The sequence below is a fragment of the Phalangium opilio genome, unplaced genomic scaffold (genome assembly GCF_054372755.1).
Source record: "Phalangium opilio isolate 3A_F unplaced genomic scaffold, DU_Popi_V2 ptg000061l_1, whole genome shotgun sequence".
Taxonomy (NCBI): Eukaryota; Metazoa; Arthropoda; class Arachnida; order Opiliones; family Phalangiidae; genus Phalangium; species Phalangium opilio.
The window spans coordinates 10,246,410-10,259,456 of record NW_028324178.1 but is presented as its reverse complement, the minus strand read 5'-3'; the positions used below and the strand labels follow the sequence as shown (position 1 = coordinate 10,259,456).

The 13,047-nt window shown below is 37.1% G+C and overlaps 1 protein-coding gene across 1 annotated transcript; it reads right to left on the bottom strand.

Annotated features, from left to right (window-relative positions):
• Positions 1 to 951: 951 nt before the first annotated feature.
• Positions 952 to 12,563, bottom strand: LOC149665081 (uncharacterized). Its single transcript, XM_089842064.1, has 8 exons — positions 12,221 to 12,563; positions 11,887 to 12,162; positions 11,720 to 11,778; positions 3,292 to 3,683; positions 2,833 to 3,228; positions 2,552 to 2,766; positions 1,590 to 2,135; positions 952 to 1,418 (listed from the first exon to the last, which is right to left on the bottom strand). The coding sequence occupies exons 1-8, from the start codon at positions 12,561 to 12,563 to the stop codon at positions 952 to 954; spliced, it is 2,694 nt and encodes an 897-aa protein (XP_089698190.1).
• Positions 12,564 to 13,047: the final 484 nt, after the last annotated feature.

The window sequence follows — 13,047 nt, the reverse complement described above, 5'->3', positions numbered from 1 at the left end:
AGTTTCTTTTCTTTAAGTTTAAATTGCTCATTTTGCGTAGACCTGACCTCTCGAGATCTCTTTTGGTTGTGAATATTTTTATACCAAAAAGGGTTGAGAGAGAGTCTCTCTTATTTTTGGGGGTCCGAGAGGGATAGCGAGGGGGGGTCAAAAATAGGTAGAGGGGTCCTCGTATTTTTGCTTTTGGGTTTTTCAAGTTCGACTCCCTTTCGCTAGGAAATTTACCAATTTTTATTTATACTAAAAAAACTCTTGCTAAAGATTTCGGGTCCGAGAGGGATAGCGAGGGGGGGGGGTCAAAAAGAGGTAGAGGGGTCCTCGTATTTTTGCTTTTGGGTTTTTCAAGTTCGACTCCCTTTCGCTAGGAAATTTACCAATTTTTATTTATACTAAAAAAACTCTTTCTAAAGATTTGACACTCCCCCGCAAATGCGTAGTAATTTACAGAGCATTTAAGATTAATTAGTTATAGATACAATGTTAAAAAGGATAATACAAGTTAAGTAGTTACAGAATTGTTTAAATATATCAAGGTTCTGGTAACTCTAAAAGGTTTAGAAGTTGAACAGGGCGCCTTATTACATTCCCGTTAGCTAATATTAACATGCACGAACGTACACGACCATCTCGTCCGGGTTGGGTTTGCGTCACTACACCTATGATCCACATTTGTCTAGGTAGTTTGTCATCGTGTACCATGACGACATCTCCTACTTTAAAAATGGAGTCCATTTTTACTATGTTATCCAAGTGATGAGCTGATCTTAGTTGCATTGAATATTCGGTTCGCCATCGTTTCCATAACATGTTCATAATTTTTTGGCGATAACTCCAGCGAACCATTTGTTCCTTCCTGGTGATGTTGAAGTTCTCCGATTCCTTTACCCTTCGGTTAGGTAAAGCGATTAAGAGATGTGCAGGGGTTAATGGACTGGGCTCATTTGGTTCATTTTAAATGAAAGTGATTGGTCTTGAGTTGACCACGGCTTCTGTTTGTGTTAAAACAGTTTCTATTTCGGTGAAGTTTAATGCTGCGGTTCCTAGAACCTTTTTCAGCGACTTCTTGACTACTCCAACTAGTCTTTCATACATTCCGCCCCACCAACTAGCGCGATCCGCTATGTATCGCCACGTGATTCCGTCATTTCCATAGAAATCTCTAATTTCGCGGTCATTTAAATTTTGCCAAATTTCTTTGTAATCGGCTTCAGCGCGTTTGAAACTTTTAGCGTTGTCACTAAATATTAATTTTGGTATTCCTCGTCGAGACATAAAACGAGTCATAGCCAACAAGAAGTTCGCGGTGCTCATTGATTCAACAAGTTCGAGATGAACGGCTCGAGTAACTGCGCATGCTATTAACAATATGTACACCTTTTTCATTATCTTCCTCTTTTCAGTTTTTATTAGTAACGGACCTGCGAAATCAAGGCCGATTGTCTCGAACGGGGGTATTTCTATTATTCTTCATTTAGGCAGTGGTGCGCTTTGCACTTTTCCGGCACGCGCGTTAAATTTATTGCAAACAAAGCATTTTTTCAAGAGACCCGATATTATCCAGTAAATTTCTCTTAAATCGGTTATCGTACTGGTTATGCCTGAATGTAGCATCCTCATATGACTCCTTCTTATCAGAAGAGTGGACAAACGCTGCGTTTTGCTCAAAATAATCGGATGTTTTTGATTGTAACTTAAACTAGATTCCCCTAGCCTACCGCCTACCCTTAAAATATCCTCCTCATCTACTATTGGATCTAATGATTTTAATTTTGAACTATTTGAGATTGTATCTCCTTGTTTTAGCTTTTGAATTTCTAGGTAGAAATCTTCAGATTGAATGTCCTTCACCCATTTTTTCTCTGCATTGTCTAGTTCCTCGGAAGTTAAGGTACCCTTCTCAGTGGGGATTTTGCAACAACCCTTTACAAATCTAAGGAGGTATGCGGTAACTCTGATCACTTTAGTTAATGAACTGTGGTTTTTTAGGTCTATTATATTTTGTATACCCAAAATGGTTAAAGGCTCAACCACCATTACAAATTTCTTCCTTTCGCTATCAATTTGGGAATCGCATCCTGCTATGCTAGGATTACCTTTTGGCCATTCTAAAGAAGGTTTTCTTAACCAGGAGGGATCTTCCCACCATAATTTATTATTTATTAATTCTAAGGCTTTTAAACCCCTGGTAGGTATGTCTGCTGGGTTGAATTTTCGGGGCAATGTTTCCATTGAATTTTGTTTGTAATGCTTTATATATCATTCACCCTATTCGAAACGAATGGTTTCCATTCAGTTGCGTTGGATTTAATCCAACCTAAAGCTACAGCTGAATCAGTCCAATAGGTTACCTCTATGTCAGGGTTTTGAAATACGCCTTATACGTAATTAACTAATCGTGCGCCAATTAAACAACCAGTTAATTCCAACTTTGTGATAGTTAATTTATTTTTTAAGGGGGCTACTCTAGTTTTCCCCGTTATTAAGCTTGTTTGTACCTTTCCTTCTGTAGTTTCTGTTCTAAGGTAGATAACAGCTTCAAAAGCCTTCATACTTGCATCCATAAAACAGTGCAATTCTTGTTTTTCTATTTTTCCCTCTAATTCGTTTAAATAGAATCTAGGTATTTCTAATTTAGATAATTCTGTCATTTCGAGACACCACCTTTCAAACACCTTTCCCATCTTTTCAGTTAGCTCATCGTTCCAATCTAATTTTTGGTTTTGATTTTCCGCTAATACCCAAGTTTCTTGAAATAACATTTTAGCCCTGATGGTGTAGGGGCCTAACACTCACAATGGGTCAAAAATCTGAGCTAAGGCTGACAAAAGACACCTCTTAGTTTTCTTAACTTTGCTTAGGTATTCTAATACATTTGAAAGGTCATAAGTGAAAGTATCTTTATTAGTGTTCCAATTTATCCCTAGTACTTTCTCTTGTTCTTGCATGATATTTTTCTCAACGAGTTGTTTAAGTCCCGATTCTTCGTCATTAATTCCCAAATATCCTTTTAATTCCTTAGAATTGGTTTTCCATTTTCTTAAAACCATCCCAGCATCTTTTAATATATTTTTACTAACTTCAACTACTTCTATAGCATGTTTAATACAATTTACTGACGTCACAAGGTCGTCGTAGTATAGGTCTCTATTTAGTATTTCAAAAACCATGGGGTTACTTTGTTGGTAGGATTTCAGGTGTGTTTTTATAGTCGCAGCTAGTAAATATGGGCTGGAAGAGACCCCAAATGGGACACGTGTCATTCTTAATACCCGAAACTGATGGGGCACTAACTTCCCATCTACTATTTTTACCCATAAGAACCTCACACTATCTCTTTCACCCTCTTCCAATTTCACCTGCAAAAAGGCCTTTTCTATATCGGCCACTAGCGCTATTTTTCCTATTCTAAACCTTAGGAGGAGGAGTAGCAGGTCAGGATTAAGGTTGGGTCCGGTTTCCAAACAATTATTTAGGGACGGTCTACCCTGCTCGTGAGCTGAGCCATCGAGTACAACCCTAAGTTTAGTCGTGGCTCTTTGTTCATTCACCACGCCTTGATGTGGTAAATAGTTTATACCTTTTTTTTCAATAGGGTTGTTTTCAAATTCTACCTCTTCGACTATGCCTAATCTAAGCTGTTCTTCTATAACTGTTTTGTATTTTTCAAAGAAAACGGGATCGTTCTGGAATTTTTTAATAAAGGCTTAAATCTTTTCATTGCTAGGGCGAAGTTATTTGGTAAAATGCTCTTATCTGTTTTCCATGGAAATTTTACTATATATCTACCCCCTTCGAAGGTGGTTTCTTTTTCAAATCATTCCATCATTTCCAAGTTGTTTTGAAGTTTTGGGTTTTCTTGGCTGCCATACCCAGGGTTGGCACGCTGGTATCCAGTCCGGTTTTATCCACCTGGATTAAACCGGTTTAAACCACGATGAAATATCCAGTGGATTTTTCGAAAAATATAATAATAGAGTACAGCGCAGGCACCATAAAGTGAGATGGAAGGAAACGTTTGACCCACATGTCTTTACCTCTTTATTTCATCGAAATGGTCAATTCCCATACATTGTTCGTTAGTTTGACGCGCCCTCCTCCCACTGCCCCACCCGAAACTCGCGAGACTGAGTTGAATTTTTCGCAACGCTAAATTGTTGGGTCGGACGGCGCATTTAGAAAAATCTTTATCAGACCCTGCCTTAATGAAGATCAAAAAAAGCCTACCCGGGCCCGACCCTGCCCTATTGAAGATAATAAAAATGTCTACCCTTGTAGACGATATGATAACCCTACCCGACCCGACCAGCAAAACATTTTAAGTAATTTTCTCACCCAACCCGATATGGGTCGGGTTGGATTGAAAAATCCCGATTTAATCCGGGCCCGTACTCATCTCTAAGGAAATGTCTAGTTTTATCAACTTTTATGTACAATAAAAATGCATCTCAATTAGACGGCCTATAGCCCAGGACTTTTAGGGTTTGACCTAGAACATTTGAACATAAAGATGAAAATTGGTACATGTGTTGTTTTTGACCCAACAAAAAATATACTAAAAGTCCCCTGCTGTAGAGCGCGAGCTTTCGCCGCCATCTTGGAAAATGGCCGCCGGGAATGCCAGCTACAATGTATTCCACGTTCTTCTTCAAAAAATATGAAAATTGGTAAGCATTATTATTGTAAACACTTGAACATCATGGCAAAGTTTTATAGCTCTGTGTTCAATAGTTTGGCCGCCATATTGGAAAATGGCCGCCGTTAATGCTAGGTGCAGTATATTTCACCATGTTGTTGGAAAATTATGAAAATTGACAGGTATTACAATCAGAGCTTTGTGAACCTCATAGTAAAATATTGAAGCCATTAATCAGATAGTTTGGCCGCCATGTTGGAAAATGGCAGCCATCAATGTCATATAGATACAGTATATGGTTCAAAAATTATGAAAATTGGCAATAATTATGTTGAAGACCGTCTAAACATCATACTTGAATATTGAAGACGTGCTACTGATAGTTTGGGCGCCATCTTCGAAAATGACTGCTGGAAATGCTAAATATATTTCAAAAATATAAATCTTTTTGAAATTCCTTTTTTGAATAGATGATTTTCATTAACGTAATAAACAACAAAAAATGGATATCTCAAAGTCGAAATTATCGACGCCATCTTTAAAAATGGCCACATGAAAATCATAGCCCTAAATTCTGAAAGAAAGAAAAGTTATTCTAAGCTGTTATTCTCAACATGTTGATTAGAGAATATGATTTAATATGGGTTTATACATTCTACTGTTGTTTAAGTTTAGAATTTAGACAGATCTCTAGCATTTCATACATATTCATCGTCATCCTGAAGATTTTTCATAATAATTGCATGTCACAACCCTTGATTAGGCGCTACATATAGCTGGGGGCCTTATCAGCGCCCCTCCCCATCATATTACAAATTGAACCTGCGGAACCGCTGTCATGGCACACGAGATCGGCCAGTGGGCCCGACAAACGCCACTTGAGCAGGTGAGAGAAGCGGCGAGCCCAGTCAGGAGGTGGTCGGTGACAGGGAAGGATTAAGGCAGCAGAAGACTCGAGGGGACAGGGGAGTTCTCTCCAAGCACAACAGTGCCATACGGCCCAAACATATAGTGTATCCGCGACCCCTAGAGGATTGCCAATAGCGGAGGCGAGCCATGGCAACACCTGGGCGGGGTGAAGCGACCCAGCAAAACCTTTACGGAATGGGACAAGGAACGGGGTGAACCCAAGGAACTCCCGAACCGTCACACCGAACTCGGGCCCCCTCCGCCACGACAAGTCCTTTGAATTAAAAAGGTTAAGAGAACACTTCTTTCATTTACGTGCTGTAACTGGGTGTGGTTATGATAAGGCGTGGCTCAAAGTAATGACAGATAATCAACATCTTAAGTAGTATAGGGCTACATTTCGTACCACGGTAGAGGTATACATTAGGAGCGTGGGAACTAAAACTAGCATATTTCAATGGTTTGAATTGTTCGCCGCCCCCGCCGCCGCGGTGAATCTTCGCGAGATCCCCGCGCGCGAGTTCCTTCCCCTCTGAGCCTCACCCCCGCGGGGTTCCCCGCGCGCGCCGCGAGTTCCTTCCCCCATTTTAACTCCGCGCGCGGCGCTAGTTTCGTGCTATTCAATTCCAGGAAAAATTCTATTGTTAAATTCTTACTATCTACGTAGGTGATTAATGCTTTTGGCATATATTCTATAGACCCATACTTATAGAGAGTATCATAGACTTATGGTGATAACTTATAGCGTATGAATACAGTTGTATTGTTATAGTGAAATCAATTCTAAATAAAGGAATAGGGTAATAGAATTTAAGCTTAGCAATAACAATGGAATCAAAATTAAGCCGAGTATATTACGATTATGAAAACCCTCTTAGTTACGGAAGCGCAAATAAATTGAAACAAGGAGTAAAAAGTATTTCAAAGAAAAAAATTGAGACTTGGCTTCAGTCTCAACCCACATACACTATTCATAAACCAAGGAGAATAAACTTCCCTCGAAATCAAACTTATGCTACAACAGCTGATGAAGTATTTCAATGCGATCTAATTGATCTACGACGTATCAAAAAGCATAACAAAGGTTTTCAATACATTTTGACTATAATAGACGTATTCTCAAAATATGCCTGGAGTTTTCCTTTAAAGAATAAAACTAGTAGAGAAGTTTTAAGCGCATTTCAGAAAGCGATCAAAGAGAGAAAGCCTTTGCGTATTAATGTTGACCAAGGCAGTGAATTTCTATCAAAATTGTTTAAAGAATATTTGAAGAAAGAGGGTATTCAACTCTATACAAGTGTTGGAAGGATAAAGTGCGGTGTTATTGAAAGATTTAACAGAACGTTCAAGGATAAAATATTCAAACTATTTACAAGAACCAAAAAATATAATTATATTGGTAGTTTGCCAAAAATCATGAAGGCCTATAACTCTAGTACGCATTCAAGTATTGGTTTCGCTCCAAAAGATGTGAATATCGAAAATGAACATTTAGTATGGCAGCGTTTGTATGGCAATCAAAAACCTGCTAAACCCCCAAAGTTAAAAATTGGTGATTTTGTCAGACTGTCAAAGAGTAAACCTCTTTTCGAAAAGGGATATAAAGGCTATTGGACGAGGGAAATATTTACCGTATCAAAAGTTCTTTACAGAAATCCAGTTTGTTACGTAGTTAAAGATTACAACGACGAAGAAATAAGAGGTGCCTTTTACGAATACGAACTTCAAAAAGTGGTCTACTGATATATGTCTATTGGCAAATAAATAAATGTTCATTTTAATCTAGTTAACCATGTCGAACGATTCATTTTATGTTACACTCGTAAGTTCGGCTTCTATGAATGTCTTTCCGGATAACACGCAATCTCATTTTAAAGTTCAGTTACCAGCTCCTTTAAACTTAGTTGGTAATTGGCATGTGGGGCTTGCCGAAGCATTTTTACCCCAGGCTTGGGATAATGTATCCGGCGAGTATTTATATTTCAATGCTGGAGTACATGACTATACTGAAAACAGCTGGGACCAGTATAAGATACAACTTGTCGCGGGAAACTTGCGTGGAGACGAATACGATGTTTATAAGAGTTTAATTAAATCTATTAATAATGCCATACCCCCCGAAATACGACGGTCGGTTTATATGTTTATCACCTACAGTGATGACAATGAGAAGGCTTTTTGCGCTCTGAGAGTTAAAAATGGATATGAAGTTCAAATACCGGAAGAAATGGGTAAAATCTTGGGCTTACCCTTCATGGATTGGATCAAAGAGAGATACACTTTTCCCGAAGAACTGATTAAAAGAAAGAAAGACGATCCTTTAGAACTAAATAGTTCCAATAATTTTTTACATATAAGAAAAAGAAAAGGCCCAACGAATCCAAGGGAAATTACTCTGCAAATTCAACCCGGCCAGTATAACCATATTGAAAATGTTATTGAAGCAATGCGCCACGCAATTCCTCGAGAACACAGTAGTAATTTTGTAATTAAGCTTAATCCCGACGGAAAAGTAAACGTAAAATGTGAAAATAACTATTATTTGTGTTTTAACAAAAATCAGTCTGGTCTAGGTAGACTATTAGGGTTTCATATGGACCAAATGGATAGACCCCTTATGGATGAAACTGAAAAAGTGTAGCCGATATAGACAAGGGTACGGCTAGTTTGTATATTTATACAAATTTAATTCTACCACAAGTGGTTGGTCACGTTTATGCCCCTCTTCTGAAGGTTATACCAATAATAAATGATAAATCTTCTAGCTTAGCTGTACATAGGTTTCAAAACATTGATTATTACCCTTTAAGATGTCCATCATTTGAAATGATCGAAATTGATATGAGGACAGATTTCGGAGAAAATATTATGTTTAAATTAAACAAGTCCGTCATAAAACTTCATTTCATTCTCAAGCATGTCACGAAGTAACATATATCTAAACTACTACTTAAGACAAACCGGAAATGGTCTTAATCACTTCCGGGGGCCTGTATTTCAAAGAAGAAACGGACTCGGAAGCATCTTCAAAAGTTTAATTAGATATATTACACCGATATTTTGACCAGCAGGTAAAGTATTAGGTAGGGAAGCTCTCAGAACGGGTTCGAGAATAGCAGGGGATCTCGTAGCAGGAAGAAACCTAAGAGAATCATTGAAATCAAATTTGAGCGAAGCAGGATCAAATTTACTACAAAAGGCTAGCCAACACTTGGCTAAACAACAAACGGGCCAAGGACTTCGCAGAAAGCTGAAGCCTAAAAAGCGATCAAAATAACAATGGTTGAAGGAATGATGTCTGAACTGGATTTGTTCGCGGAGCCACCAACAAATTACAACATAGAAAATAGTGATTATGCTATGTATAAAGCTTTGGCTTCGCTTTCTGATGATGGACCAATTGAATTTTTTATCCCTGGATCTAAAGACGTCTTTATGGATTTGTCTAAAACCTTATTGCAAGTTCGAGTCAAACTAGTTAAGGAGGATGGATCTTCTTTAACTTCCCAAGACAAGGACGTTGGTCCTACAAATTTATTTTTTGGAGATACGCAAGTTAATACACCAACGAATGCCTACCCATATTTGGCATTTTTTGAAACACATTTAAACTATGGTACAAGTGCCAAAAAGTCTTATCTTTCTTCAAAAATGTATTACAAAGATGACCCTGTGGACGCTAGTAAAATGTTTTTACCCGCGTCAAACAACGACAAGAATGGAATGCTGAAACGAAGAGATCGGGCTGCCCTATCGAAACGCATTGATATGTTGGGTGATTTACATTTGGATGTATGTCGAATGAGTCGATTTCTCATTAATAATATTGATGTACGGTTTCGCTTCATAAAGTCAGTTAATGAATTTGCAATTATATCTACAGCAGCACTTAATCCTAAATTTAAAATTAAAATTGACGATGTTACATTATTTATAAAAAAGATTAAAATAAATAATGAGATTATGTTAGCTCAGGCGATGGTACACGAAAAGCACAATGTAATTTATCCAATAAACAGAACAGTTTTAAAATACTTTCCCATCAGTAGCGGTTCCACTGACATTATACGAGAAAATGTCTATATGGAAAGACAACCATCACGCGTAGTTATCGGCTTAGTTAGAACAACAGCCTTTAATGGAGCCCTAGATTTGAACAGCTTTGAGTTCAATCATTTTAATTTAAGCTACTTGGCACTAACAATTGGAAATCAAACATATCCCAATCCTCCGTTTACACCCCACTATGCCGTTTACGAGTATTCCAGAGAGTACCTCTCAAACTATACGGCCTTGGATTTGTTCAAAAGTAATAAAGGAAACTGTATTACCTTCGAAGAATTTAAAGAGGGTAACGCTCTGTACGCGTTCGATCTTATACCGGAAGAACAAGCGGGCGCTGAAAATTTGTCAAGAAACAAACAGGGAAGCCTAAGAATATCTATGAAGTTCAAATCTCCGCTAGCCCATAACGTAACTGTAATAGTGTACGCCGAGTTCGAATCTGAAATTATCATTTCTAAAGAACGTACCGTGATTTATAACCCATCGGGATAATGAATACGGTGGAAATAATCGAAATTTTAACGTGTGAACCTGTAACAAGACCTTTTTTCCTCGGTGTATTTGCTTTCGACCAAAAACCATTGCCGCCAAAGCAAGATAAATATTGCTTTTGTCTAAATACGGAACCTTCATCGAGTCCAGGACTTCATTGGTTAGCTATATATGTAAATAATAATGTAGGGAACTTTTTTGATTCTTATGGAAATGATCCCTCTTATTATAATCTTAACGATCTTTATGTCTACGCTAAAGAATGGTTTATAAACCCTGTACCTGTTCAATATCCATTATCTTTAACATGCGGTTTACATTGTATTTTTTATCTAGTTAATGCCTGTTACGGTTATAATCTAAACGTTATTATTCAAGATTTATATAAACCAAATGATTTAATGTATAATGAAGCTTTGGTTCTATAGTTTTTATGTAATCATTTGTTGAAACATCAAAATAAATATTGCAATCAATAAAAAACGTTTATTTAAATTTTTTTTTCCATAGTGTAGTGGGTACAACAGTTTTTTATCTTTTCTGGTTTTACGTTTAGAATGAAGAGGCGAATATAGTTCTTGAAATTTTTTGAATTTTTTATTTATTTTTGTTGCCGTATATTTATCTCTACGTACATTAAAAGGAACGGCTACTTAAATTCTTTTTGATTGATTATGAATACTTTCAAATATGGAGTCAAAATTTACAATATTTTCATTTATTCGATTTTGAAGACTTATGCCCTTTACTTTCACGATAGTTTTGTTGTCTGTAGTTTTCAGGGCGTAACTTTTTGGAGCATTGCAAACAAATTCTAAAATTGATTCCTCTCCCAGTTCGTTTACCCAACCCCCAAGTTAATACCGGTGGGGGGATGTAGTCCCCCTCTTTTGCAACAAAGATTACGCTATCAGTATACATATAAAGTACACGCTCATTCAACTTTGCAAGTGTTTCATAAAGAGTTAATCTACCATAACATGAAACAAAGCTGGCAACATATGGGTTCCCCTTATAATATGTGGGTTGAAACTCGTCCTTAAAACTATACGTTAACAAACATAGCTCTTCGTTTTGGGGCCTTAAATCTATAAGTTCTTTTGTGTCGTCTACTAAAATGCCAATTAGATCTTTATAATGATCTATTATGATAGACTTTGGTTTGTTAGTATTTAATCGAAATTTTCCCCATAGTGAGTTCAAACAAATTTTTGAGATTGCTCTCATAGCAGGATTTTTAGTTACCTCATCCATTTCGATTTTGATTCCTTCAGTCTCATAAATTGAATCTAAATATTCTCTCTTTTCTTCGAAGGTTTTAACTGAGGAGGGGAACCCCGAGTTGGCCTGCTTAATATTTAAAAATTTATTTACGTAACCACCGAAAAGTCCGTCGCTTACACCTTTTTCATATTTGAAAGTTTCTTTATAATGATGCACTTCTGATATTTTTAAAAGTTTTTAACCCATTTCCATAGCTTTATAAATTTCTGGGGTACACCACACGCCCGAAATTGACCTTTCACCATCGCTATGACTGCAAAGTTCAGTATTTTCTTCGATAACACAAGATTTACATAAAGGAAAATACAATCGCCCATTATGTCTGTAGGGTAATACAGGAATGTACAGACCATATGGGGGTAACAATGTCGTCGACATGATTCCAAAATAAGCGTCTTTCCGATAATCAAAATTGAATTGAATCACCTCAGGGAAATGCTTCGGGTAAATACCATATTTATTTTGACTAGGGTATAAAGACATAATGTCAAAATATAAAATACGTTCATTTTTACTCGGATCTGCTTTATAGTATAACTTTAGGGGTTCGCATCGTCCTCCATAAAGCGCTGATCTTGATAAGATAGGGTCACATACTTCGACTGAATTACAAAATTCCCTAAAATCTGAATTTTCAGCCATCAGTTTATCGTAATCACATTCCCACATAGTAATGATCTCAGCCCTAGGATGAAGCTCTTTAATGTATTGTATTCTATCAAGTCCTTTTTCGTAAATAACTTTATTGGTTTCCTTAACTACGCTATTCCACTCACTTCCTTTGTAACACTTTTTACACGCGTGATATAAACAGCCCAATTATTATTTCCGGGTCACCACAATAACCATCAACTGCATATGGTCCAATTTTCTTTTCTCCTGATGCTGACATTACAGTTTGAATCTCGACCTTTCTTTCCTTACTTACCCATGCCATCCATTTTATGGCTTTCTTGCTCTGGTTACCTAAACCACGGAATCCAGGGTTTGGAACGACACCAAGGGTATTCTTCTGTAAGTATGTGTGAAGATACACCGAAGTACAAGCTCCAGCTATGGTTATCGCACCGCAATTCATTGGGTCTAAACCCGCTACTGTTTTGAAATGGTTACGAAAACAGTCTACACCCTTCTGAAGGACTTGGACATCAGCCACGCAATATTCTTGTAACTCTAACATGGCATTATAAACGGGTTGTTTTGACTTTTCACTATACCACTTTTCAAAAGCTATGTTATCATCTTTTTCATAAACTCTGGCTGAAAATAAGATTTATCGGGAATTTTTCCATAATAATCTAAATTGTTTTTGTTTAAAAAGATATATGGGAAAAACTGCTTGCACGTTGAACCCAACTGAAATGTCTCCGAAAAAGCCCTTAATGGTATAGCCAGAAAGGAAAAACTACATATAAATTTTAAATTTTGGTTTTTAACAAACATTGCTAGCAGTTTTGCTCCATCGAATATAATTTCTATTTTTCCATAATTATGGATTAATCATTGTAAAATGAAAAACCCGTCATAGGCTCTCATGTTATGAGCAACAATAGTAACATTTTCAAACCTAGGTTTGGTTACTATACGTCTTTTGTTGTCTCTAGTAAAAACAATTTTTTCATCTACTTGGGTTAGGTATTGCATAAATTTGTCTACGCAATCTA